General features: G+C 43.5%; 3 protein-coding genes across 5 annotated transcripts; all 3 read left to right on the top strand.

The window, feature by feature from the left end:
• The first annotated feature begins 1,353 nt into the window (after window positions 1-1,353).
• On the top strand, window positions 1,354-7,746 carry psmg1 (proteasome (prosome, macropain) assembly chaperone 1). Its single transcript, XM_069709680.1, has 7 exons — window positions 1,354-1,568; window positions 2,447-2,541; window positions 3,270-3,406; window positions 5,777-5,839; window positions 6,147-6,345; window positions 6,433-6,563; window positions 7,379-7,746. Exons 1-7 carry the CDS (start codon window positions 1,444-1,446, stop codon window positions 7,454-7,456), a joined length of 828 nt encoding a protein of 275 aa, XP_069565781.1. The 5' UTR covers window positions 1,354-1,443; the 3' UTR covers window positions 7,457-7,746.
• A 123-nt stretch (window positions 7,747-7,869) lies between these two features.
• Window positions 7,870-13,120, top strand: ccdc15 (coiled-coil domain containing 15). Of its 2 annotated transcripts, XM_069709642.1 has the most exons (7): window positions 10,820-10,929; window positions 11,039-11,154; window positions 11,474-11,593; window positions 11,680-11,783; window positions 12,006-12,203; window positions 12,684-12,832; window positions 12,908-13,120. In XM_069709642.1, the coding sequence occupies exons 1-7, from the start codon at window positions 10,905-10,907 to the stop codon at window positions 12,955-12,957; spliced, it is 762 nt and encodes a 253-aa protein (XP_069565743.1). In that variant the 5' UTR covers window positions 10,820-10,904; the 3' UTR covers window positions 12,958-13,120. The 2 variants fall into 2 exon arrangements, with proteins under 2 accessions (XP_069565744.1, XP_069565743.1); XM_069709643.1 differs by lacking the exons at window positions 11,680-11,783; window positions 12,006-12,203; window positions 12,684-12,832; window positions 12,908-13,120 and adding exons at window positions 7,870-8,397; window positions 9,196-9,339; window positions 9,616-9,744 and having other exon boundaries at window positions 10,813-10,929; window positions 11,474-11,562.
• Window positions 13,121-14,449: 1,329 nt separating this feature from the next.
• slc37a2 (solute carrier family 37 member 2) lies at window positions 14,450-24,498 on the top strand. Of its 2 annotated transcripts, none has more exons than XM_069709639.1 (18): window positions 14,450-14,633; window positions 16,035-16,116; window positions 17,482-17,572; window positions 18,012-18,090; window positions 18,232-18,367; window positions 19,595-19,671; window positions 20,283-20,449; window positions 20,529-20,566; window positions 21,452-21,601; window positions 22,032-22,122; window positions 22,320-22,382; window positions 22,541-22,626; window positions 22,746-22,794; window positions 23,328-23,401; window positions 23,501-23,579; window positions 23,888-23,985; window positions 24,101-24,165; window positions 24,291-24,498. In XM_069709639.1, the coding sequence occupies exons 1-18, from the start codon at window positions 14,575-14,577 to the stop codon at window positions 24,304-24,306; spliced, it is 1,500 nt and encodes a 499-aa protein (XP_069565740.1). In that variant the 5' UTR covers window positions 14,450-14,574; the 3' UTR covers window positions 24,307-24,498. The 2 variants fall into 2 exon arrangements, with proteins under 2 accessions (XP_069565740.1, XP_069565741.1); XM_069709640.1 differs by having other exon boundaries at window positions 24,101-24,189.
• Window positions 24,499-24,536: the final 38 nt, after the last annotated feature.

Below are 24,536 nucleotides of genomic sequence, written 5' to 3'. Positions count from 1 at the left end.
AGTAATTCTGTGACATCCCTCTCTGTTGACATTCCTCTGTTGTTGTCTCAACCCCGGAGGCTTCAGACTTTGTTAAGCTGCACAGCATCCCTCCTCCTCTTCTTCCTCCTCCTCCTCTTCCTCCTCCTCCTCCTCTTCTTCCTCCTCCTCCTCTTCCTCTCTCCACTATCAATTATATTAACAGCAGCCTGGAGCTTCCTCCTAGCATGTTGCTCCAGTTTGTGACAGGAAACCTCTCTGCTTTTAGTTTATGGCCGTCCTGCTACGTTATTGCAGCACACTGGTAATAAGGCCTTACTCTCTATTCTACTCCAGGCTTTGCCCCGCAATCCAATTTGTCTCTCCAACACCGGACGTCTTCTGGTGACAATGAAGTATTTTTATGGCCGTGCTGATATCATCACATTTCTGTTTGTCCCTCATCTCCCAGGGCGCAGCTTACAGGGAAATGAATTACACAACACAATAGAGAGGATGGATGCTCTGCAGTCGATGTGAGGCCAATTTGCCCTAACATGACTCGGCTTCTGTTTCCATCTCCAGCCGAGGACGGTCCGTCCCGCATCCTCTTCAACTGATGTTTCCTGCTTTCTGCCACTTGTGTTAATTATGCATCAGCAGTAAGAAGCTGCTGGAGTCATGTGGCATGTCAGCTTTACCTTTGATTGGCACAAGGGGGCCAAAAATAGAGCCTCAAAGCACTCCTGCTTTAATTGCTTGTCATATCCGAGGAGGTAACATGCAATTGTATAACCACACACCATGTGAGTTCACTGGAGACGCTGTCCTTAAATCATTCATTGATTCAAGTGAACTGCTCAGTCAGAAGTACGTTGGGCAGTCGTGCAGCCCTGGGATCAGAGCCTCCCACAAGGACCGTGGGGAGTGATGGTGCTGCACTTCTCAGCTGCTTAATTTAAGGTGTTTCTGTGCAGGAGATTTTTCTCGTAGTAAAAAAATTATGTTTACAGGATCTTTTCACCTATTTTCAAAGCAAGGCAATTATTATATGTGCACTGAAGTAGGTATTGGTTGCTGTTCATACGTGGGCCCTGAAACGATTCCCATTGCTGTAAATAATGGGGGGGGGGGGGGGATCCACAATCCTCAGTGTAAAAATGTATTTTAAAACTCAGCTGAAGTGTAAAATTCTCCAGTTTATCTTGATCGTTTTATCTTGTTGAGCTGCAGTTTAGAAAAAAACAGAAAGAGACACAAAAACTGAGACTTAGTTTTGTTTTAAATCAAATTAATTTAGCTGAGCTTGTTTATAAGATACTTATATTTCAAATTGTGTGAAATTAACGCTTTTATTCTGACGTATTCTGGTACAATCTTTTATTCTGAAGGGCCGCGGCCGCCGGCGGAAGTAGCGGATGTACGTCATGGCCGCCGCTCTGAACCACTAAGCTAAACTTTCACTTTGTTGTGGAGACACGGGGGATGATGGCGACGTTTTTCGGGGAAGTGTTGTCGGTGTACTCTCGGGCCGTGGAGGAAGAGGAGGAAGAGGAGCTGGATGAAAACGACGAAGATGAAGAAATCCGCAGAGAACTGGAGGAAAAGAGGTAAATCCCGTTAGCCGGCTAGCATGGAGGACACCGGAAGTGAGAGGACAGAAATCGTAGACGTATTAAAGTAGGTTTGATAAGTTAAAATACATCCAGAGAAGAAAACTGGTGAAACATGATTTCACAGGTGAAAATTTACGTGGATCTGATTCTTATATTTGTTTTTATAAATCCCGCCGTGCTGAACTTCCGCTGCAGCTAACGGCTAACAGCTAACGGCTAACAGCTAACGGCTAACGTGAAATCTCAACAACACCAAACTTTTGATGCATCGAGCAGAATTTCACTGTTAAAGGTGGAAATATTTAATTTAAAAACAAAATAAACACTGATAAATGATAACAAAAACAAACACAAAAATACATTAACAACCAAAATATAAACAAACACTGTTTTCGTCCCTTTTTCAAGTAAAACATCTAAAATTAAAGGTTTATTTCAGATTTCACCTTGAAAACGTTCCTGCAGCTGAAAACACGGTGAAATCCTCACTGACACGTTTTATTTAACAAATTAAACAAAACAAGTCAAATCTGAAGATGATTAAAGTAGAAAAGATCAAATTAAAAGTTCTGTCACACGAAATGAAAATTCACTTTTCTCCTGAACTTTTTTGAGTAATTTGAATAAATGAGAATGAAACAACGTTTAGACAGAAAAGTCCACATGTAAACATCTGCAGCATCTTTAGACCACAGTTCAGGAAGCATTCAGATCCTTTTATTAGTCTTTTCTTTTTAAGTAAAAGTACTCCACTACAAGTACAAATCCTGCTTGAAGTAAAACTACACACAGTACATTACTCGAGTAAATATACTTCGTTACTTTCCACCACCGATCTGTTGTTATTTTGCTGTTTTATCGCTCTTCATCAGGGAGGTTCATCTTCACTGGAGCTCCGAGGCGACGACGTCTGGAAACAAGCTGCCGTGTTCGGACTTCGTCCTCGCCGTGGGACAAAACGCCGCCTGTGAGATCACGTTCATCTTTAAGGATCTGCTGGAGATGATAGAAGGACTTCACATTATCCTGGTTTTCATTATCTGTTCATCTGCTGCTGAACTTCTCAATTATCTGGTGAATCCTTTAATCTGCAGAACGTCAGAAAAGAGCTGAAATCACGTCTTCATATGGTTTGTTTTCTTCCTGACATCTAAAGAGTTAACGATCCTCACAGTTCAGAGGCTGAAATTATTCTTTTATTTGGAATAAACAAACTGAAATAAAAAAATTAAATAGTTGAAAACTTGAAGAAATCTGAGACACTCAAGAGGGTGATTAATTAAAAAGCCTTTAATCAGTCGTGACTGTTCAATCACAGTAAAAAACTCCAGAAACCAACGGTTTCATCAACTACAAATCAGCTGTGGTCACATGACCCGTATGGACCAATGAACTAGTAGCACATGGGGAGCAGGTAAAGACATGATCGGAAACATAATGTCACGGACTAAAACCAAATGCAGATATGAATCAAAATCTTAATAGTTTAACAAACATTGAAACATTAAGTAACATTTAAACTCGACACCAGATCTCCTCAAACCGAAGAGCACCGGAGGGACGAATATTCATCCCCGAGCAGCTGACAGTTCTTTTCACTTCATAAAATAGTTGTTTGAATGGAATAATTTTCAATCAACTTCCCTGTTTCAGATGTTTTCTGAATGTCTCATGTGAGAGCGTCCGTCTTCGCAGGCTTCCTGTCGGCGTACGTTCTCAGCTCGGACACCTGGGAGGCGGTCGGCCGTGCGTCGGCGTGGAACGAGAGGAGTCAAGCGGCGGCCGGCGAGGAGTCGGCGTGCGTCTTCTACAGAAGGAAGGACGACCCGTCGGTGAGTGACGCTCCGAGAAAAGACGTCTGTCCCTCCGTTAACGCCACAGAGAGCGCCGGCCTCTCGGAGATCAGTCGGCGTCTCGTGTTTCCTCAGCCGGTTTCTATGGAAACGGCTGCAAGTAGGAAGAAACTCCAGCAGAACACAGTTACGCTGCGTTCAAATGGAGGCGCGTTCACCGTGGAGGTGAGAAGAGTCCGTGTGAACGGCGCCCTCTTGTGGCGTTCACGTCGTCTGAACTCTAAATGTTCTACAAGCCTCGACGTGTTTGCTGACGTTTACAGAAAGGTCAGAGGTCGCGGAAGTTCCTGTTTTGGTTGGATGTGAAGCTGATGTATTGTAACTTTAGTCACGTAGAATTTGTCTTCATAACTGAGATAATAATCTACGTCTGAGGAAAATGTTTGATCTCCCCAACGGCCTCATCTTCCCCCCTCTGTCTTTGTATTTCCTGTTAGCCTCTGTGGCTTCTAGACGCCGCCCACGTTGCCTAGCAACTGTGTTTTTGTTTTTTTTACGACTGAACGCCGAGCAGACGGTGAGCACGACGTTACGTGTCGTAACCACGAGCTCACCAGTTCCAATCTGAACGCAGCGTTTGAACGTCGGAAACCACAGAAGAAGAACTTGTGGGCGCTCCAGCTGCTGCTCATATTAAAGTATTTTCATGTTTTATGGCCTCTACAAACGTCTCTCTGGGATTTCTATCAAACATCACGGTTTAAAAATCAGATTCGTAGGCGTTCGGTGCTCATGATTAGTTCAAGGACCGTTCGGAAAAATCAACGATAAATTACATTTTCAGTTTCTGGTATTTTGGGTGACTTTAAATTTTATTTTTTTTTTTTAAAGAAAACCGGCCTTTAAATCCCGTCAGCTGGTTTAAGATGTTTAATTAAATTAGGAGAAATATTAAAGGAAAAATCTGAATAAATTGGTGGAGAAATAAAAGGCAGGCCGACGCTTCCAGTGACATCAGAGTAGAAGAAGTCGCCTCCGTGAACGCGTCGATCCGAAGCTGTTTCACTGCAGGACGAATGATCTGCTGATCTGCGTGAGCTGTCGCAGCGCTCAGAGTTACAACCAGCTGATCGTGCGCCGGGTTGTTTTCTATCCGCCGGGGCGTCGTTTGCACGTGATTTAATCAAGATAAACAGAGTGAACGGCCGCGTGTGACGGCGCCGCTGACGAGGTCTCAGATTTATCGCCGGGTCCCGCCGTCTTCAGACGGCTGCCGGGATTTAATGTGGTGAAGGATCGCAGCTGTGGACTAAAGATACTGAAACAATCGGCCGTTCATTCAGAGATCACCGACTTATCGCAGCCTTCAGCTTTAATGGGGATTTAACTGTGTTTCAAGGTGGGAGAGTTTGTTTTTAAAGCATTTTTTTAAGGTTCGTAAAGTGAAACCAATGCAGAAGTGTCTTAAAGTGTGATACCACTGAGGGCCACTAGGGGCTCCAATAGACTCCCATTTGAAAAGAATCAAGTTCTCTCCTGAAATACAAAATCAATAAATGTTTTCCACAAGTAGTGACTGAGAAACTGGAGATTATTTGTGATCAATATCCCGCAAATAATACACTCTTATTTTGAAAAGTCACTGATTAAACATTACGCCTCAAACACAGATATGTTTGGGGGGGGGGGGGGGCTGGTTTGATTGACAGGCCTTGGGAGCAGCCAGGCTTCTGCTAAAGGTGGGCGGGACATAGTATCCTCCTGGCTCCTCCCCAGCTTGTCCAAATATGGTCACGTCCGGCTCCAAACAAAAGCAAGATAGCAAAAATGCTAAATACTGAACTTCAAAACGACAATCGAGAAGCCGACAGATGATGTCATGATTCAGACTTAACGGGGGTTAAAGGTCAAAGTATGCCTGGTGTAAAGAATCCATTTAATTAATGGAAAGACAATTAATCTGCAACTGTTTTAACAATCAATAATTTCCAGTATAGATGCCAAAATGTTTTCAGGTTTCCGTGTTTGGAAATGAAATGAAAATGGCAGTTTTTATTTTCATAAGAATCTGATTCATAAGTATTATAAATGATCATTTGTTGTCTAACTAGTGCACCAGTCATCAGAGTAATTCATTAGAATAATTTATGGAGTTTATATAAGCATTAGTCCCTCCATGTGTTCAGTTGCTGGCAGACTCCTCAAAGCTGAGTGACCTTTGACCCTGAAGCATCCAGACACCTGTAGGCCACGCCCACCCGTCTGCAGCTCTGCGCAAACTGGAGTCCCTTTAATTCATCTTTCACTTGTGCATCTGTACTTCCTGTCTTTGACTTCCACCTCCATGTTTTTGGTCTTTCATCCGTAAACGTTGCATTAAATGTTCGTGGCATTTCTTCCCCGCTGCAGGTTCTGATCTGCAGCGTGACCAGCTACCTGGCGGAGGATCAGCTGTTCCAGTGGACGGAGAAGGTGAGTTAGTGAGTTCAGCTGAAATGTAAAAGAGCACCTGTGACCAGACTAAACCTTCGGATAAGACACCACAGATTTAACTCCCGCCAGGTGGGAACAGGAAGTTGAGAGTTGACAGCAGCAGACTGGAGTCATGAATGTGTTTCTGCTGTAAACAACATGAATCCATCAGGTTGGTGCTGGAAGGTGTGACGACGTGTTTAATACACGTTGAATCAGCCAATGTGCTCAGGAGCTGTTTTCTTCCCAGCGTTGTTGCGTCAGACGTCGGCGGTTGAACCTGCAGGTGTGTCTCCGTCTGTCTCAGGTGTTCGACCGTCTGCAGCTCCGACAGCTGAGCGTCACCGTGCTGTCGGACGGAGCGCTGGCCGATTACAAGACGGCCGACTACCTGTGCGGTAGCTCCGCCCCCTTCCTGCGCTCCCTCCGCACCGGCGCGTTCGGCGAGCGGCCCGTCTGCCCGGCGCTGGAGCAGCCCAACATCCTGACCGGACTTCCTGCCGCGGGTACAAACACGGATTCACTTTAACGGCAGCTCGGTCTGAAACACACGTCTGAGTTTTCACTCTTCTTCTTCTGTGGTGTTTCCTCAGTCCTGAACCACTGCCAGGTCCACCGCATCCCCGCCGTCAGCTACCAGTGTTACAGTGATGTCATCGCCCCTGACTCTGTCACCATGGAGACCTACAAGCCGGCGCTAACCAGGCTCAGCAGGTCCATACAGGTGAGCTGCCTTTAAAAAAAAAAAAAGGTCAGGCAAACCACGTCTGTTTCCATGGAGACGAGGCCGAATCAGAAATCAGAGCTGCTGAATGAATCCAAAATGAAGCCAGAATTGTAAAAAAATGTCATGATTCAAGAGCAGATTTGGTTTCGGATCATCTTTAACTTCTACCTGCCGACAGCTTAAAGCTCTGTGGTTCAACGTTTCCTGACAAAATGCACCTTGGGAGTTGTAGTTAAGCTCCTCCCACAAGGTTTTAGGCGATATTTTCTAATACAGGTGTTAATATTTTTTATGATGAGCAAAGAGTCAAGTTGAAAGAAAATTGGGTTTTCAGTGACTGATATTTATGTGCAGGTGAGATTATCAGTGTCTTTTAATAAGGATGAAGACAGATTGTATTTATGTTGCTCTTTTCTGAAGATAAAACACTTTAACGTAAATTTTTCGCCCAAAAAACGTCGTTAACAGAAGCTGTGCTGAAAGTTTTATGACATAAAGTCTCCTTTTAAAATCCAAAAGATTACAAATCAAATATGTCTGTGATGTGCAGCAGGATTATTATCACAGGAAGTTGAAAGAAAAAACCTTTTTTTTGTTTTTTGGCTACTAATGCAATTTTACTGCAAAAGAAAATTACATCTCAATATTTGAGGAAGGCTGCCACAAAATCAATCAATCACAGAAAAAGACTGTTTAAGGTCTTTCACGGGATCTAAATAAATCTCAGCTCTACAAAGTGCACAAAAGGCTTCATCAATCACCATCACACTGCTCCTGAAGTGTTTCACCTCCCCGTGCTTCTTTCTCCTCAGCTGGATCCGTCTCCGAGCACAGACATCCTCCGCAAGTCCGTCAGAAGCAGCGACCTTCAGAGTAATCTGTACATCTGAAAAAACATGCTGCACACTGTGCTGTGTGGTGTAACTTTATTTTCCTGTGGTAAAATACTCTTTTCTTTTTTTAAAATAAAGGAATTAAGTAAACAAAGCCTTTCTTCACAACTTGGTAGTATTCACCAGAAGTCCACTGCAGTTTATTTACAGTGCAGACAAACCAAACTGAAGGCCAGGCATAAGAAAGTCCCTCTGCAGCATAATTCCTCCTGCTGTTGTTGCATTACACATAAATTTTTATTATTTTTTTAATGTATTTATTCAATATATGTATTTAATAATCATAATTGCATGTATTATTATAATGAATGGATGGATCTCCTGGTTGATTTACCCTCCTTTCCTTGGGTGGGCCTAATGAGGGGGTCAGTGTGTCCTCCTGGCCAGCGGGGGGCAGTGCAGCGCCACTGAGCTGTCTGAGAAGCTGAAAGAAGGCGAAGCGAGCGAAAGTCAAAACAAACCTGTTGAAGTTGGCGAAGCGGAAGATCCGTCGAACTGTAATTTTTCTGTTTTATTTTCATTATTTTATTATTATATTTTAAACATTAAGTGAGTATCGTGTATAAAACTGTCGCAGCCTAACTGCTCCGTCAGTCTATAGTTGACTACGAACCGTAAAGTTAGCATTAGCTCGCCGTCGCTTAGCAACACGGTAGTCCTGTCGGGGAAGGAGGCTAGCGATGAGTGCTAGCCGGGTTCAAGCTTCGACGCGCGGCGGGAACAAAGCTGCAGCCGGCCGGAGAGAGGGGCCCCGAGCCCCGGGAGAGGGCCACCGAGCCCCGGGAGAGGGCCACCGAGCTCCGGGAGAGGGGCCCCGAGCCCCGGGAGAGGGGCACCGAGCCCCGGGACCCAGCAAGGTGCTGGCCGAGAGGAACCCGGAGGTGGTGGCGGTGGGAGCCTGGGTGGAGGGCGGGCAGGACTTCCCGGAGGACCCGTGTGTGAGTTCATCATTTAACGGTGTTTAACGGAAACAGGTGTTTAGTTTGACTTCAGTTCCTCCGGTTCTGGATAACTTCCGCAGTCTGAGATCTTCATGTATCAGCAGATATGAAGCTGTGATCCCTCAAACCACAACAAACATCTGCAATATTTCACCATTAATTCATCATATTTAATCAATTCATATCCGAAACAGTTTCTTGTCTGACTAACAGTTCAAAACCCGCAAATATTTCATTGGATATCATTCAAAAAATTAGGAAAATATCCAAATATTTATTTATTTAGTTTGTTTGTTTATTTTTCAGGCACAATCCACATTCATAAAACTTCACTGTTAAGAGGCTTTTGTCCACCTGTAGTTCCTGGACAGGTTATAAAATCACCCTCATGTTCACAAGCATCCCAAACAATATTAAAGTTCATAAAAACATTAATCAGGACGTCATTGTTGACCACCAATAAAGAAATACCAGACAGTCTCATAATTAAAGACAAAACAATAGAATTGGAAACCTGCAAAACATGAGCAAAGAAATAAGAAGCGTACACTGTAAATAAAATACAGCAGTATTTTAAAACAAGTAATATTATTATAATATTAGAGAACGCACAAATCTTCTAATCGACAGTATTAATGACGATTTAAAAGTATTTCTTTGCAAGTAACTTTCCTGTAAATGGAACTGATGAATTAATCTGCCAAAATAAACTCTTAAATACTGCAGAAAAAAAGTATAATATGGAGTACCTGAGAGAAAGTACTTTATGTGGTTGATGTGTGTGTGTTTCTTCAGGCTCTCGCTTTACTGACCGAGCAGCTGCAGGTGGAGAAGAGGAGGGAGGACGAGGAGAGTCTTCGTCGGTTCCAGGACGACGTACGCCACCGTGTGGCGCAGCGACCTCACGTCTTCAGATGGAGGCAGCACACGGATCCAACGGTACCGGGTCTCTACGGACAGTGAAGCACTGACGGTGTTTAAAATGACGTTATTATCACCGTATCTACCTTCAGCTAACATTGATCTCTCTGTTGTACTTTAATTGATTCAGGATTTAGATTTTAAATCACTATTTTCCGCCATCTTAAATGATAAGATGAAGGTAAATAAGGTAGATAAGATAAAGGCAGCAGTTCGTCACTGTGAAGCCGCTGCTGGACAGAAGAGTTGAGTCCTGCTGCTGCTGTGATTGTGGAGCCGTGTGTTCTGGTCCAGGTGACCCCGGACCAGAGAACCCCACATCACCACGACCGGGTCTGGACTCGCCCAGCGTCGGCGGATGAGAGGCCGACGTCTGCAGGAGCTGCTGCACGGCGGAGGGCGGCGGAGAGGAGCTCTGAGGAGGTGAGAGGGAGTTATTATTAGTAACCAAGGTCTGATCAAAGTAACGCCGTGTCTGTTCGCTGGCTTGATGTCATCACCTTCGAGAAAAAACTGGTGAACTCTTCTCAGTTTTAACAGCTTCGTACGTTTCTTTTTCTGAATCTATTTGTAACTCGTCAGCGCTCCTCACATGTTTTTGTTGGCGAGCTATTTTAAAATAAATCTGAAATCAGTGTAAACTAAACAGGCAAAAGTATTTTCAGACTGCAGTCAACAGATGTGTTTTTTTCAGGTCACATCTTTCAGGTCACTGTTTTTTTAATTTTTTACAAGCGAGCAGATCAGGTCTCCCTGTGTTCCTGATCACACACTATTTCTTTTTACTTTTAATACGGACTGCAGCTGCCCTTAAAAAGTATTTACTGTTACATGTAATATGTTTACAACTGGGACAAACTTCATCATAGAAATCGAGTGTCCTGACTGATCTGTAGGAATCTGACTGCAAACACATTGGAAACACTTGTTGTTTTACTGTCCAGACAAAATCATGCTGATACAGTCTGGATATGATATAAAACAGATATTTATGTGAACACGTGGACTGAAACCACGAGGCAGTCACTCTGATTTTTGTTTAAAGCCTCTTAGTTGGAATAAAAGGGAAGTTCAGGGAGAATAATCCCGTTCACAAAGCCTGCTTCATAAATAAATATTCTATAGTTTGAGCTCGACTGAGACGGGAGGAACGGGAGCAAATCCCTGAAACGCAGGCTGTTGAATTAATGAGGTGTAGAGAATCTCCGTCCACCAGGGGCGCTGACGAGTTCACGTTCAGCTGCTCAGTTCACATCCTGTTCACAACATTTAATAACCAGTCTTTACCCAGATCGGACGTGATTTTATGTGCAGATTTATTGTGCTTTGTTGAGGTCTTATTATCAACATGGAGGATCAATGTCTGTCTCTACCTGACCTCTGACCTCTGACCTCTGTCTCTTTAATGCGCAGTCAGAGTGATGTGATTGTTTCCTCGTCTGACTTTAAATAATAACGTGACCGTGATGAATGTGGAATATTGTTTTCCAGCCTCGTGGAGGAATGACGCAGGTCCGACTCAGACTAGCCGCCTGCCGGCTGATCCGACACGAGGAGGCGACATCAGATCTTCCGGGAGGCCGATGGAACGTTTCTGCAGTCAGACACGTAAGCGTCTCCGTCTCACACTTTGTTCCTCTTTTCTTTTTTTTTGTGAATGTGTGCATCGATGCATATTCAGGTTATAACTGAAACATTTCCTTCTGAACAACAAAAGAGAGATCATGTGGTCAGAGAGGAGGAGGAGGAGCAGGAGAAGGAGGAGGAGGAGGAGAAGAGGAAGTAGAAGAGGAAGATGAATGCCAGCATGACTGTCCTCTCGTTCAGCAGAAGGTGACTCAGAGCATCACGTTGTTTTATAAATCGATCTACCGTCCATGTTTCAGTTCTTTTGTAATTGTTTTGCATCAATTTTTTTTTATTTTGCAGCAGATTTTCTTGTAAATTAAAATGTAATTTTCAGTTTTAAGGAGTTTTTTTTGTGGTAACAGCGAAATAACTAATAACAACAGACACTTTTTGGAGCCGACCTCTAGTGGCACTCGCTGGTATTGCAACTTAAGAAACTTCTGTATCGGAACCATTTTTCAGACCTGGAAGCTACGAACAGTTTTATAAACAGTCTGTGGTTGTAACTGTGTCTCTGTTTCAGCTGAGTGGACGAGCGTCCTGCGACGCTGACGGATCCCCCTCCGATCCTGGACTCAGGTCCAACCTCACAGCCTCTCTGGTCCTGTGGCCCCTCACCAACCAGGACGACCTGAGAAGACAGGTAGAGGTTCAACATGGAGCTTTAAACGTGTCCGAACCCTCTCAGACCGCCACAGACTGTCACAAATGTCACGTCTGTCTCTGCAGCGTCAGTCTCAGTTCCTGATTCACCGCCGGCGGGTCATGAACACCGAGAGGGAGCAGGTGAAGGAGAATAAACAGCACAGGAAACACCTGAGGAGGACGGCCAGGTGACGAGACCGCCGCTTTTTATCCCTCTCACTTCCTCCTGTTGGTGTGAACGACTTTAAATCTGTCAAACAGGAGAAATCTGAGTCTTTAAAACACTGTTCAGCGGTTTTCAGTCCTCTTTAAGACGGTTTGTCTTAGTTTGGCTGAATACTGAGCTTCTCTCTGACGCTGTCGCCTCTTTTAAACCTCACCTGTGTTCATCCATCCTGTCGTCCCTGAAGGATCAAAGCGGAGAAGGAGCGGGTCCGTGTGGAGGAGGAGAGGCGGCTGCAGATGGACCGGCAGCTGGAGGAGGCCCGACGGAAGCTGGAGGAGAGAGAGCTGCTGGTTCTGGAGCAGCTGAAGCTGGAGGAGGACGAGGAGAGAGCTGTGCAGCTGCTGAGGAGGAGGAGGCAGGAGAAAGGGAAAGTAACAGCAAGGTGAGCTCGTGAAGAAAATTAGAAAAGTCAATCGGATGTCTGAAAAAAGTGGTGTGGTTTTGTGGCTCCTCGTGAAGGTGTGTGTGAAGTGAGCTTATCGCACCTCTGTAGCTCAGTTTCAGCATTACGTCCACAAGAAAATGGGTACGCAAGGTAACGGTGACCTTTGACCTTATAAGTCTGATCAGTTCATCCTTGAATCCAAAAGAACGTTTGTGCCTATCAAGATGGTGACGGACAGAATCTGAACTGGAGGCTTCATAATGTTCACAAACCAACGATGACATCACTGATGGATGATGACATCACTGATGGTTGATGACATCACTGATGGTTGATGACATCACTGATGGTTGATAGTTGGTAAATCGAGTTATTTGAGGTCATTTGGCTCAAACAAACCAACTTACTGAACATTGTTAAAAAAAAAAGTATATTTCCTTTGTAAAGCTGATAAACAGGCTGATTTAAACTCTGCAGGTTCATGGAGGCTCAGAGAGCTCAGATTAAGAAGCGTCTGTCTCAGATGAAGCTGGAGCTCCCTCCTCTCTGCTGCTGTGCCTCCTCGTTCTGGGACTCCCACCCCGACACCTGCGCCAACAACTGCATCTTCCACAACAACCCCAAAGGTTGGAGACCTTCACACACTCATAAACACCAGAGGAACTACGTTAAAGATGTTAACGCGTGTCTGTTGTCCACAGCGTACACCCGGGCGCTGCACTCAGCGATGCTGAGTTTGGATTTACAATAAAGGAAGCCGAGGATCTGCGGTCTAAAGGGACAGTTCCACATTTAGAAACAGAACAGCTTGAACTTCCAGACTGGAATATCTTAACAACACTGACATGACCGACATTCTTTTGTTTTTTACCTGATTTTTCCTTTTGGCCCAAAGTTTTGCAAAACTTCTAAAATCTCAACATTTGCGAGATGGTTTGGTGCACCGTTTTATGATGACATTCTGGGAGCCCCTTTTATTCTTTAGCGTTTAGCTCAAGCACCATCGTGCCTTAAATACATCACGTCGACTATTTGGCTTTGTTTACATACATCTATTTGCATTTTTATTCAAATGCACAGGAATAACGTGTCATTTATTTCATGGATGATTTCAGGAATTTGTATGTTGGCGAACTCCACGTTTAATTAGTGATGTCAGTTAATGATTAAAACATCAGGAGAATCAGTACATGTGGAAACGATTTGCTGTTGTGTGGAAATCTACAATAATCTGCTGTTTAAAAAATAAATAAATTAAGAAACACTTTTTTTCAATTAAATCTGATTTAGACTTTGATGTTAATACAGATAAGTGTGAATGAGGACGTTGCCTGCTGGCGTTCTCCAAACATGACATATTCTAGTTTCAGTTATATCCTGTATGACACCTGTGTTTATTTTAAAATCATCTAATCTGGCTGAGTGTTCACAATTGTTGTTTTTAAAGCCCTCTCCTGTTCTATACCAACAGGCTTTATATTTATGTTCATATTTAAATTAATGCCAACGATGGCAGATATTTACTGAAAGACAAAAAAAAAGACTACATAAAATGTATTGTTATATGATCATGACTTTTATATACAGGCTCTTTTTATTAGTCAATATTAACGGGTTCATGCATTATTCTGAAAAACTGATTGTCGTCATTTCAGCGTAGCTCATTAAAAAACATGATTAATCCACAGAAAACGGCCCACAGTAGTTTGGTGATGAAACCGTTTGATTCACGGGTCTCCAGGAACAGAGACGCAGTGTGCGTTTATTATTCGGCACAGTTTTATCTCGCGAGGTCGGAGCAGGTCCCGGTGGAGGAGCCGAGCTCCGCGGTACACCGGAGGCTGCGAGCTAACACGTGGTAACGCCGGACTCGAGTACTTCCTGTTCGCCGTGACGTCAGAGCCGAAGCGTCACTCGGGACGCTCCGGCTGGAAAATCCGGTGGAAAAGTAAATCTGATGAATGTTCGTCATCTCGTCCGGTTCGTAGCCGACGCCTCTTTTTGTTTGTGTGGATCTCCGCGGGGGTTCGGGGTTCGCGGAGGTCGGGCTGGTTCTCGCCGGTTCTCCCGCCTGCTGTATATAAACGTCGCGGCGCAGTATGGAGCTCAGCTGGATGTTTACGGAGCGGCGCTCCCACCAGGCAGCCGAACAACAGCCGCTGTCCTCCCGCAGCAGTTAGTCTCCGTTCAGCCGCTGGCTTTACTCTTCCGACACAAAGATCCGGTTTGGTTTGTTTACCAGCAGCGTGTTTATCCGGTTAACCAGCCGGTGACAGCAGCCCGGTTTGTTTTCGCCCCGCTGACCTCCGGAGTCATGACCGGGAACAAGTGTTGAGTTTGTCCGCTGAGTTTGTCCGCAGCTCCCCGGATGAAGTCGTCTCTGGCTCCCGGGATGCGGCTGCTCGCCGCTTTTTCTCGGGACAGCTGGTGAGTTATTGCTCTGAATGCGTCAACTTATTGATCCGTCGTGAATGATCGACTCAATCGCACCGATAAACGCGCGTGCTGCGAGTTTCAATCGGTGCCGGTGAACCGACAGATCCGATCACGTGATCACAGTGATCTGTAATGATCGATTACCTCTTATCAGCACGTCATTACTGCCGACTGTCTTGCGTGAACTGATCTCCTGGAGCCACACCAGACTCCGTTCACAAAATACAACATTTTAGAGCTTCATCTCTGATCATCCTGATTTGACCTTTAACGAATCGATACCGTCTCACACGGAACCGGTCCATACGGGTACATTACTTCAGAAATATCAGCTTTTAACTGCTGGTTGGGGAGGGGAGTCACCGTGGTGATAATCAATGACTTTATGGATCACCAGTTATCTGCAAAAAACAAGAATTAGAGCAATCATGACCCGGATGCGCCAACAGTTTATTAAAAAAGGCCAAACTAGGAATTCATCTTTTTTTTCCTTCAAATTAACATGATTTTTTTTGTTACTAATTCTTAATTATTTTTTTACCAAATTTACAAAGTTATGAAATAGTTTGATTATAATGACCAATTAATCTGATTCTGTTTTTCTCCATTTATGACTCATTCTTTAGTTTGTGAAATATTAGAAAACCAAAATAATAGTTTGTGCCTTTGTTTAGCCAACAATTCAAAACATTTTTGCTTTGAATTTCTTTGAAAATATGATGTGATTATTAAAAAATAGATGCAGAACAGTTTTTCTTCCTTTGTAAGAGTGTAAAACGTGTTGCACGTTGCAAAATACTTAAAAAAAAAAAAAAAGCATCAGAGTAATGAGGGCTCGTGTTAATTGAAGCTCTTTCTCACAGGGCTGCGACACGTTTCGAGGTTATGTGATAAAAAAACGAACATAATGGGGAGCTGAAGAGGGCCGAAGCTGTGGAGTCTGAAACATCTGAAAGTATTTAAAGAAAGACTCGCATCCTTTACAATATCAGAATAATCCTTTATGTTTGAGAGCTTTATGTTCAGCGTCCTATTTAAGCACGAAAAAAAAATCATCAGCCAAAAGCACTTCCAGTTAAATGACCCCTGGGCTTTTATTTGATTACATATTACATCTGAGCAGTCATGAAATGGTTAAAAGGAGGTTTCTAATGTTAGTTTTTGTGGTGGAAATTAATGTATTTCCTTGTGAGAAATCAAAAGTATCTCAAGCTCGCTGTCGTTTTGAGTATTTATTACAAGATGAAATATGGAAACTTATAAGAGCGTACAAATCGTCCAACATAACTGCCATTAATTCGATCTCCATTTGTGTCTTTGCAGTCCTTATTTCTTATCCTGTTTTCACGTTGTAGTAAAGAAAGAGACTTCCTGTTTGGTTGTTTTTTGCAGGTATCGTGGCTTCATCCTCTTCCTCACCTTCCTCTTCTACACGGCCTACCACCTGTCACGGAAACCCATCAGCATCGTTAAGGTGACTGCTGGAGACCGTTTGATTTCTTTCATATCTGCAGTATTTACAGTGTTTTTAAGAAACATCTGGTGTTCACGTTGGTTTTACGTTGTTTGAGCTAAGTATTATTAAAAAAAACAGTTTGTAAAGTTCCAGTTGGTTTAAAATGATCTGCAGCTAAACCATTTATTTATCTCTAACAAATCAAATCAGTCAGCAGGTATTTGTAACAGGAAAGCTTCAGAGCTTCCCTTAATCATCTTAAATGATTTTATCAGACTCTTTCTGATGCAGATGAAGCATCAATCACAGCTTTTCAGTCTCATGTAAATTGCGTCCCATCCTGAGAGCACCTGGACAGGACGGACCTTTGAAAGGACGTCCATCTGTCCTGAGTGTCGCCTCTCGGACACAAAGAAAACCTCCTGGAGAGAAACGACTGGTTCCATCCAGTTTAAATACTTCTTAAAGGGATAAAAGACTCGCTGCCCTGTGACCCTGTTGATCTGTGACATCAATCACATGTTTCTACTCGTCCATAATTATCTTTACGAGGGTTTCAGTCACATGTTTTTAACACTAAATGTGGACTCAGACAAAGAATTGATTTTACACATTTTTGTAAGTTTTACTCCTTGGTATACTCACTTTACTTTATTTTATCATTTTATTTATCTTTTAATGAATATTATTTTATTTAAATGTCTTTATTTGTAAAAAGTAGTTGATTTTCTACTCAGTATTTCTTTTTTCTCTAGTTTAGTATTTTGTTCAACTTTTAATTTAATTTATTTAATGACCTATTTATTTATACAGTTGAGTCTGTTTTATTACATGGCATCTTCCTTAAACTTTATTTGTCTGGGTTTTTTTTAAACTATTAAGGAACTTTGAAATTTAATGAATTTATTTAAATGTATTTATTTCTACATTTTATAAAACATATATAAAATGCAGCTCAAAGTGCTTCACAGGCAAAAAACAAAGACATAAAAAATAAGATGATGATGATTATTTACACACGGATGTTTAGTTTTTACCATATAAAGCTCTTTGTGTTACAATACATTTGTATTAAAAGTGCAAAATTTGACTTTACTGATAAAGTTTCATTGACTGAAAGCCCCTTATTGTTTGCATTATAACGTATTAATGACGTTAGCTTGAGCCTTTGCAGCTGCAGATTTTTTCCAGTGAACATGGTCTTACCTGTTATTATTTTAATTTAATAGAAATAAGGCACTTTTGTCTGTTAATTGAACTGTATTCCTTCTTTATAATAACACAGAGAGTTTCAGCAGCTTCTGAACACGAGTCTTATTTCTTGGTCCGGTCGGTTTGAGTCATCTCACCTTCCTCCTTCTGTGTTTCTCCTCCGACACTCAGAGTCAGCTGCACAGAAACTGTTCCACGGTGATCCGACCTGCCGGCCTCAACGTCACCAACAATGAAACGTGGTGCGACTGGGCGCCCTTCGGTGAGTCCTCCACATATATGCTTCTTTTGAATTTAATGGCAGCAACACGTCACATTTTCCTCACTTACACTTAACATCACCTCTTCTTTTTACAACACTCTGTAAACGTTCGGGAAGTGAGGAGACCAGTTTCTGGAGTTTTGAAAGGGAAATGTGGTCCCGTTCTTGGCTGATAGAGGATTTCAGCTGTTCATTATTATTATTTCATGATGAATACGGGTTTACATGAGTTGGAATATAAAACTTACAGCTCAACAAAATGTCTAATGACTCCATGATGACTTGTGGAAAACATTTACTGACTTTGTACTTCAAGAGAGAACTTGATGCTTTTTCAATGGGAGTCTATGGGAGACAGCCCCTGGTGGTCCTCAGTGGTAATTACACTTTAAGGCTTCACTTTTCAGACCCTGTAAACGTATCCGTGTCCTCCCTGCAGACCAAGACAACTACCAGACTCTGTTCGGCGTGTTGGACAACTCCTTCCTGGTCGCCTACGCCATCGGCATGTTCTTCAGGTGTGTGTTCGTGTGTGTGTGTGTGTGTGTGTGTGTGTGTGTGTGTGTGTGTGTGTGTGTGTGTGTGTGTGTGTGTGTGTGTGTGTGTGTGTGTGTGTGTGTGTGTGTGTGTGATGCTGAAGTGCTTCGTGTTGTTCTCAGCGGGATATTCGGAGAGCGGCTGCCTCTGCGGTACTACCTGAGCGTCGGGATGCTGATGAGCGGCCTGTTCACGTGTCTGTTCGGCCTCGGCTTCTACTGGAACATCCACTCGTTGGGGTACTACGCCTTCATCCAGGTAACGCACACAACACCTCAATCACCTGCACCACACAGAACCTAGATCAGTCCCTCCAGGAAATCACCATCCTGCAGTCGCAATAATTAATAATAAATAATAAATAATGCAAAATTCCAGCAATTTTTCCATTTAATAAAACATCGTAAACAGAATCTCTGCTGAAAGTATTAAAGCATAAAGTCACTTTTCACTTTGAGCTCCGTGACGGTTCTCTGAGTTCAACACAAGAAGAAAAACACTTTACGAGGCAAATATTTCAGGATTATTATCACAAGAAATCACCACGGATTACTTTAGGGATTATAACAGGGAGGTGGTACAAAATATTGCAATTTATTTTTCTCTGAACTTGCAATTTTTGCTAATTCCTGCAATTTTACTTCAAAAAACGCACTTAAAAATACATAAATTTCATCATAATGTTTGAGAAAAGCTGCAAAATCAAACATTTTTGATCGAAACAATCACAAAAAAACAAAGTGAAATCCAGGAGGGACTGAACTCTGTAAACTTGCTCATTAATGAATCCAGTCACAAACAGAAATATAAGAAAGAAAGAGCTTTTATTTTTACAGTTATTTGCCAAATTGCGATACTGTTACTTTGGGACCGAAAGCAGCTTTTAAATGTTTGTTTCTTGGGTGGTGTGACTCTTTACTTTACATTTACAATCAGAATCAGGAACTCTGCGGACAATAAAACTGCATGAGGAGAGTAAAAAGGGGAAAAAGGTCAGAGAGGAGATGAGCCGTTTGTCTCTCTGGGAACAGTTTGGTTTCACTTCAGTTTTAAACTTCTCCACCATCAATCACCAAACGAGCTCACGAGAGAGTCAGATTAACATTTCTGATCAACTGCACTGCTGTTTTGTATCAGATGAGCTTCACGGAATCACATGACTCGTCTCTGAAGTCAAATTCCCGCAACCGGCTCCAGTTAGAAATATTACACGAGTCCGACTCAGCAGATCTTTAATAATAGAACAGGCTTTGAAATAGCAGCAGAAATGTCTTTATTGTGGGATAAAGAGCTCTCGCTGCTTTGATTCGGTCTCATGGTGTTTTAATCGGGCTTTATTCACCCGTCACATGACTCAGCTGCATCATGTGACGACAGGAGCACGTCGGGGCTGGCACGAGCCTCCGGGCTCTGAAACAGCTGTTTTCATGGAGAGCGTTGAGATGCTCCTCCGGTGATTCCTCCTCCGTCTGCTTCTGTCTGCAGGTCATGAACGGACTCATGCAGACCACCGGCTGGCCCGCTGTCGTGGCATGTGTCGGCAACTGGTTCGGAAAGGGGAAGTGAGTATGGGGGGGGCTGCTGATGATGCCTTTTTATTTTGTGTCGCCAGCTGACTCACACACGGGAACTTGTCACGTGAAACTGAACTTTAAAACATGTCAGGTCTTCATCATGAACCGAAGCGGTCCAACCAGTTCCTCCACACTCAGGAAAGGGCTGAAAAACACACGAATGAAAGTGAATCTCCACCTCAGACAAACGAATTCTAAACAATGTAGGATGACTTCAAAATGAACGGGAGGTTTTCTTAAAATCATAAAATCCTGCTTTTAAATTAATGCATTTCCTCTATTTTCATAAAGGAGACATTTTACACTTCAAATAAAAAATCTAATTCCAGCTGAACCGAAGCTAAAAACTGAAAGGAAGCTTGTGTTTTTACTCCTTTAAAGGTCATTATAGCTGATAATGATTTGTATCGCTGTGAAATACCTTCATACCATAAATATCTTGTTAACACAGACATGATCACTGCTGGACAGGAAGTAAACTCGGACGGATAATTAAAGTCACCCCTGAACTTCCAGTCGTGGTTTTTAGACTCCAGATGAATATTGATGACGCGGCGTTTTGAATTCTGGCCGCTCACCTCGTCTGTTCGGACCTGCAGGCGTGGCTTCATCATGGGCGTCTGGAACTCCCACACCTCGGTGGGGAACATCCTGGGCTCCCTCATCGCCGGAGTCTTCGTGTCCTCCGAGTGGGGGATGTCCTTCATCGTGCCGGGACTCATCATCGCCTCCACCGGCGTCCTCTGCTTCTTCTTCCTGGTTGAGAGTCAGTGGAAACACACAAATACACTTTAATCTGTGTTGTGGTCGACGTGTTGTTTCATCGTTTCCTCTCTCCTGCTCAGAACCTGAAGACGTGAACTGTTCTCCTCCTCAGCATCATGTGAGTCTCACACACATTTCATTTTTGTGGTTTTTAAACTGATATATTTAATTACATTTGTCACATGATAGATTTTTAATTTCAATTATACATACAAAAATGGCAAAAATATTAAAATGTTGGTGCTCACCAGAATGCTGGAACTGTCTTTGGTTGCGTATGCAGGAAGCCCTTCATCTCTGTTTTTGTGAACCTGGAAATCACAAAGTTGATAAGCATTTTGTTTACATGTTATCCATTGTATCATTTATATAGTCCAATATCCTCCTGTGAGGTGGAGTAATGATTGTGATTTTCAAGCTTTGTTGTGGTGGTTTATATTAACATATGGTTGCATTTTTTTTTTTTTTAATTCAAGCACCTGTTTCTTTTTTGCGTGTATTATTTAGCTCATTACTGGACATACAATCTCCCTGCGCTGGTAATCACTGAATGTAAAGTGTGTTGGTTTGGATCTCTGAAATCTGTGAGATGTGCAGTATGTTAGTCAAAGGCTAATTCAATTGCTCCTCATAACTCTACCTCTGTCGCTCCGTCCTCCTCCTGGAGGCTTGGTGGGAGTCGACAGGTTAAAGATTAGAGTTGCCCGAACAGGCAGAGCGACAACAAACACATTGTGGCCATTAAACAAGCCTCGCCTGGCAGCCGGGATCAGAGCGACTGTTTCAATTCCTACAGGGAGAAACCAGCCTGTCAATCTGCTTATGCAGATCACACACACACACACACACACACACACACACACACACACACACACACACACACACACACACACACACACACACACACACACACACACACACACTCCCACTCCCACTCACTCTCTCTGTGTGTGTGTGTGTGTGTGTGTGTGTGTGTGTGTGTGTGTGTGTGTGTGTGTGTCAGTGTGAGCTGGAGAGCGGTGAGACGGAGCCTCTGCTGCAGAACTCATCGAGCGGTGACCGAACCCTGAACGGCGCCGTCTGCTCGGAGGCGGTGGAGGTGGTGGAGGAGCACACGGAGGCCATCAGCTTCTGTGAAGCGCTACGTATCCCGGTGAGTGGGGGACATCGTCGCTTAGCAACCACACAAAATCACAAATGTGAGGCGGGTCTAGGTTTGAAACGTGACGTGTGCAGCAGATGTCTGTCGTCTTCATGCTCTAGTTTGCAGCCGTGTTTAAAACCCTGTTTCCAAAAAAGTTGTGACGACGTGAGAAATGTGAATAAAAACAATTCCAGAACTGAACTGGTTCCTGTGGCGCCATCTGCTGGTCTCTTAGAGAAGTTCCATAATAACAAATACCAACAGTATTTTTAATCTCCACAAAATCAAGTTCTACATTATTTTCAAATTCCGCTTTAAGAAGCCAGATAGAGCGTCATAAAATTAAACTTGTTTCTTAATTAATTGCTTTAATTAAAGCTGATTGATCGAGTGATTGATTGATTGATTGATTGATTGATTGATGATCTTTGTGTCTCAGGGAGTCGTGGAGTTCTCTCTCTGCCTGCTGTTCGCCAAACTGGTCAGCTACACGTTCCTCTACTGGCTTCCTCTCTACATCGCCAACGTCGGTCGGTATTCACACACACACACACACACCACACACACACACACACACACACACACACACACACACACACACACACACACACACACACACACACACACACACACACACACACACACACACACACACACACGTTATTGAGTCTTGTCCAACGAGGTTCACGACGTCTTAATTTGATGTCTTTCGTTCTTTTTTTTTTAGCTAACTTTGATCCGAAAGCAGCAGGCGACATGTCGACGCTGTTCGACGTCGGAGGAATTCTGGGTAAGATTCATTTCCTTCAGACTTCATTATGACCTCACGAGAACGATCTCTGGACAACCTCAGCTCCCGACGGTTCGGGTCTCCTCGAGCTGCGATTCACCGTCGTCACGAAAACAGGAAGTTGTTGTGCGACCGAACGGTCTCGTGTGCGTCCGCAGGAGGCGTGGCGGCCGGCCTCGTGTCCGACTACACCGGCGGGAGGGCGACGACGTGCGGCGTCATGCTGGTGGCCGCTGCTCCGATGGTGAGTGACAGCAGGAACATAACGGAGATCCGGGAGTCGCTCTGGAGACGCAGTCGTGAGGAAACAGTGACGATGTCATGATTGATTGTTTGTTTGTTTGTTTGTTTTGTTGCCGTCAGCTGTTCCTCTACAACTACATCGGACAGCGGAACCTCGGTACCACGATCGGTGAGACTTTTTCTCTGCGTTGATTTGAACCTGAACACGATGTCATATCTGAACTCAGATCGTGTGCGTTTCGTAGACGCCGATTTAAAGTCTGAGCGGGACAACGGAGACAGTTTACGACACGATTTTTTAATCTTTGATATTCAAACAATATTTTCATTAGCGATTATTTAGTTGATTAAGTGAGCAGCTCTTTAAAATGTCAGAAAATGGAGATGGCTCTCAGGCGGCACTGCATTAAAAACAGACACAGTTTTCCAACGTGGAAATCGCTGCATGGGCTCAGGAACACTTCTGAAAAACATCGTCTGTGAACACGGTTCATCGCTGCAGGTTAAAACTCTGGCATGCAAAGAAGAAACCAGATACAAACATGATCCACAAAACAGTCCTGTGGTCTGATGAATCAGAAATGTCCTCATCCTCTGGGTTAAAGAGGAGAGGGACCATCCAGCCTGTTATCAGCGCACAGCTAATAGCACATCAATTTAGATTCTAAGAAGCGGATTGAGCCTTTACTTTGTTGACTGCAGGAATGCTGTTAGTGTGTGGAGGCCTGGTGAACGGACCGTACGCTCTCATCACCACCGCTGTGTCTGCTGACCTGGTAAGACCTGATGCATCATGGGAAAACCCTCCGCCGTCCTTTAAGCCTTAAAAAAAAACTACCGTCATGGCGACGTGATGATTGTTTTTGTTGCATCAGGGAACTCACGAGAGTCTGAGAGGAAACTCCAGAGCGTTGTCAACGGTAACGGCAATCATCGACGGGACTGGATCAATAGGTACGTACAGTCTGAACGGTTACGTTAATAAAATTATTATTCATTGAACAAATGAACATTATCGCCTCTTAACGTCGTTCTGCTAACGTCTGCGGTGGATTTTAGCCTCTTTCGTCTTCTTGTTTTGGTTCCACGACCCATAAAAGAACCGGCCGCTCTCTTCCTGCAACACCACCTCTTTTGCGTTTGATTCTTTTTTTTTACGTTTCACGTGTTAAATGTTTTTCGGAGAACCTTTTCCTGCATTTAAAAGTGGAGTGAAAGTGTGCGACGCTAACAGCCGAGCGGTTTCCTGGTTTCCTCTGCAGGCGCCGCGTTGGGTCCGCTGCTCGCCGGCGTCATCTCTCCGACCGGCTGGACCAACGTCTTCTACATGCTCATCTCCGCCGACATCTTAGCCTGCCTGGTCAGAAACTCGCCTTCGTCACCGACATCTTCCTCAATCTCTCAGCAACACTTTCAACTCTCGTGTTTCATCATTCGTGCTGATTCCCGCCGTGTTTCCTTTTGTTTGGCTTCAGTTTTTGTCCAGGCTCGTTTACAAGGAGGTTCAGGGATGGTGTGGACGACCCCCCCGAGCCAGAGGGTGATTATCGCCGTGACAACGCCGGTTAACAAACACTCTAATAACATCTGATTACAATAATACAAACATCATAAGCTGGATTTCTTCACGTGTGTAAAACATCTGTAACTTTATGTTTTTTTCAGGTTCAAAGAAATCTGAAAACCAACAAACGGAGGAAGCGATGCTGAAACTGACCTCACGTCTTTCTAAACAACCAGCTGACCACTGAAGCCTTCTCACTCAGAAACGTCTTTATGGAGACAGACATTTTTTATGACTTATCAAATCTTCTCACTCGTTTGTTTTAATATTCTTTTACCATTAAATTGTACATACTGTTGATTATCTTAATTTGGTCTTTTTCTTTCCATCCTCACAATTCTCAACAA

This window comes from Brachyistius frenatus, unplaced genomic scaffold, assembly GCF_029030835.1.
Source record: "Brachyistius frenatus isolate BFR_SWC_R1_liver_20210118 unplaced genomic scaffold, ASM2903083v1 Contig_84, whole genome shotgun sequence".
In the NCBI taxonomy this organism is placed as follows: domain Eukaryota; kingdom Metazoa; phylum Chordata; class Actinopteri; family Embiotocidae; genus Brachyistius; species Brachyistius frenatus.
Note: the sequence above shows the minus strand (reverse complement) of the source record. Positions and strands in the feature narration are given on the sequence as shown.

What these genes read in the sequence shown, in the direction of transcription:
- psmg1 (XM_069709680.1), top strand. Translation starts at nt 1,444, where the DNA reads ATGATGGCGACGTTTTTCGGGGAAGTGTTGTCGGTGTACTCTCGGGCC. An exon ending in CGTGGGACAAAACGCCGCCT is followed by an intron (nt 2,542 to 3,269) that starts GTGAGATCACGT and finishes CCGTCTTCGCAG; the next exon opens with GCTTCCTGTCGGCGTACGTT. An exon ending in GAAGGAAGGACGACCCGTCG is followed by an intron (nt 3,407 to 5,776) that starts GTGAGTGACGCT and finishes TCCCCGCTGCAG; the next exon opens with GTTCTGATCTGCAGCGTGAC.
- slc37a2 (XM_069709639.1), top strand. Translation starts at nt 14,575, where the DNA reads ATGAAGTCGTCTCTGGCTCCCGGGATGCGGCTGCTCGCCGCTTTTTCT. An exon ending in GCTTTTTCTCGGGACAGCTG is followed by an intron (nt 14,634 to 16,034) that starts GTGAGTTATTGC and finishes TGTTTTTTGCAG; the next exon opens with GTATCGTGGCTTCATCCTCT. An exon ending in GCCATCGGCATGTTCTTCAG is followed by an intron (nt 18,091 to 18,231) that starts GTGTGTGTTCGT and finishes TGTTGTTCTCAG; the next exon opens with CGGGATATTCGGAGAGCGGC.
- ccdc15 (XM_069709642.1), top strand. Translation starts at nt 10,905, where the DNA reads ATGGAACGTTTCTGCAGTCAGACAC. An exon ending in ACGTTTCTGCAGTCAGACAC is followed by an intron (nt 10,930 to 11,038) that starts GTAAGCGTCTCC and finishes GAACAACAAAAG; the next exon opens with AGAGATCATGTGGTCAGAGA. An exon ending in CACCTGAGGAGGACGGCCAG is followed by an intron (nt 11,784 to 12,005) that starts GTGACGAGACCG and finishes TCGTCCCTGAAG; the next exon opens with GATCAAAGCGGAGAAGGAGC.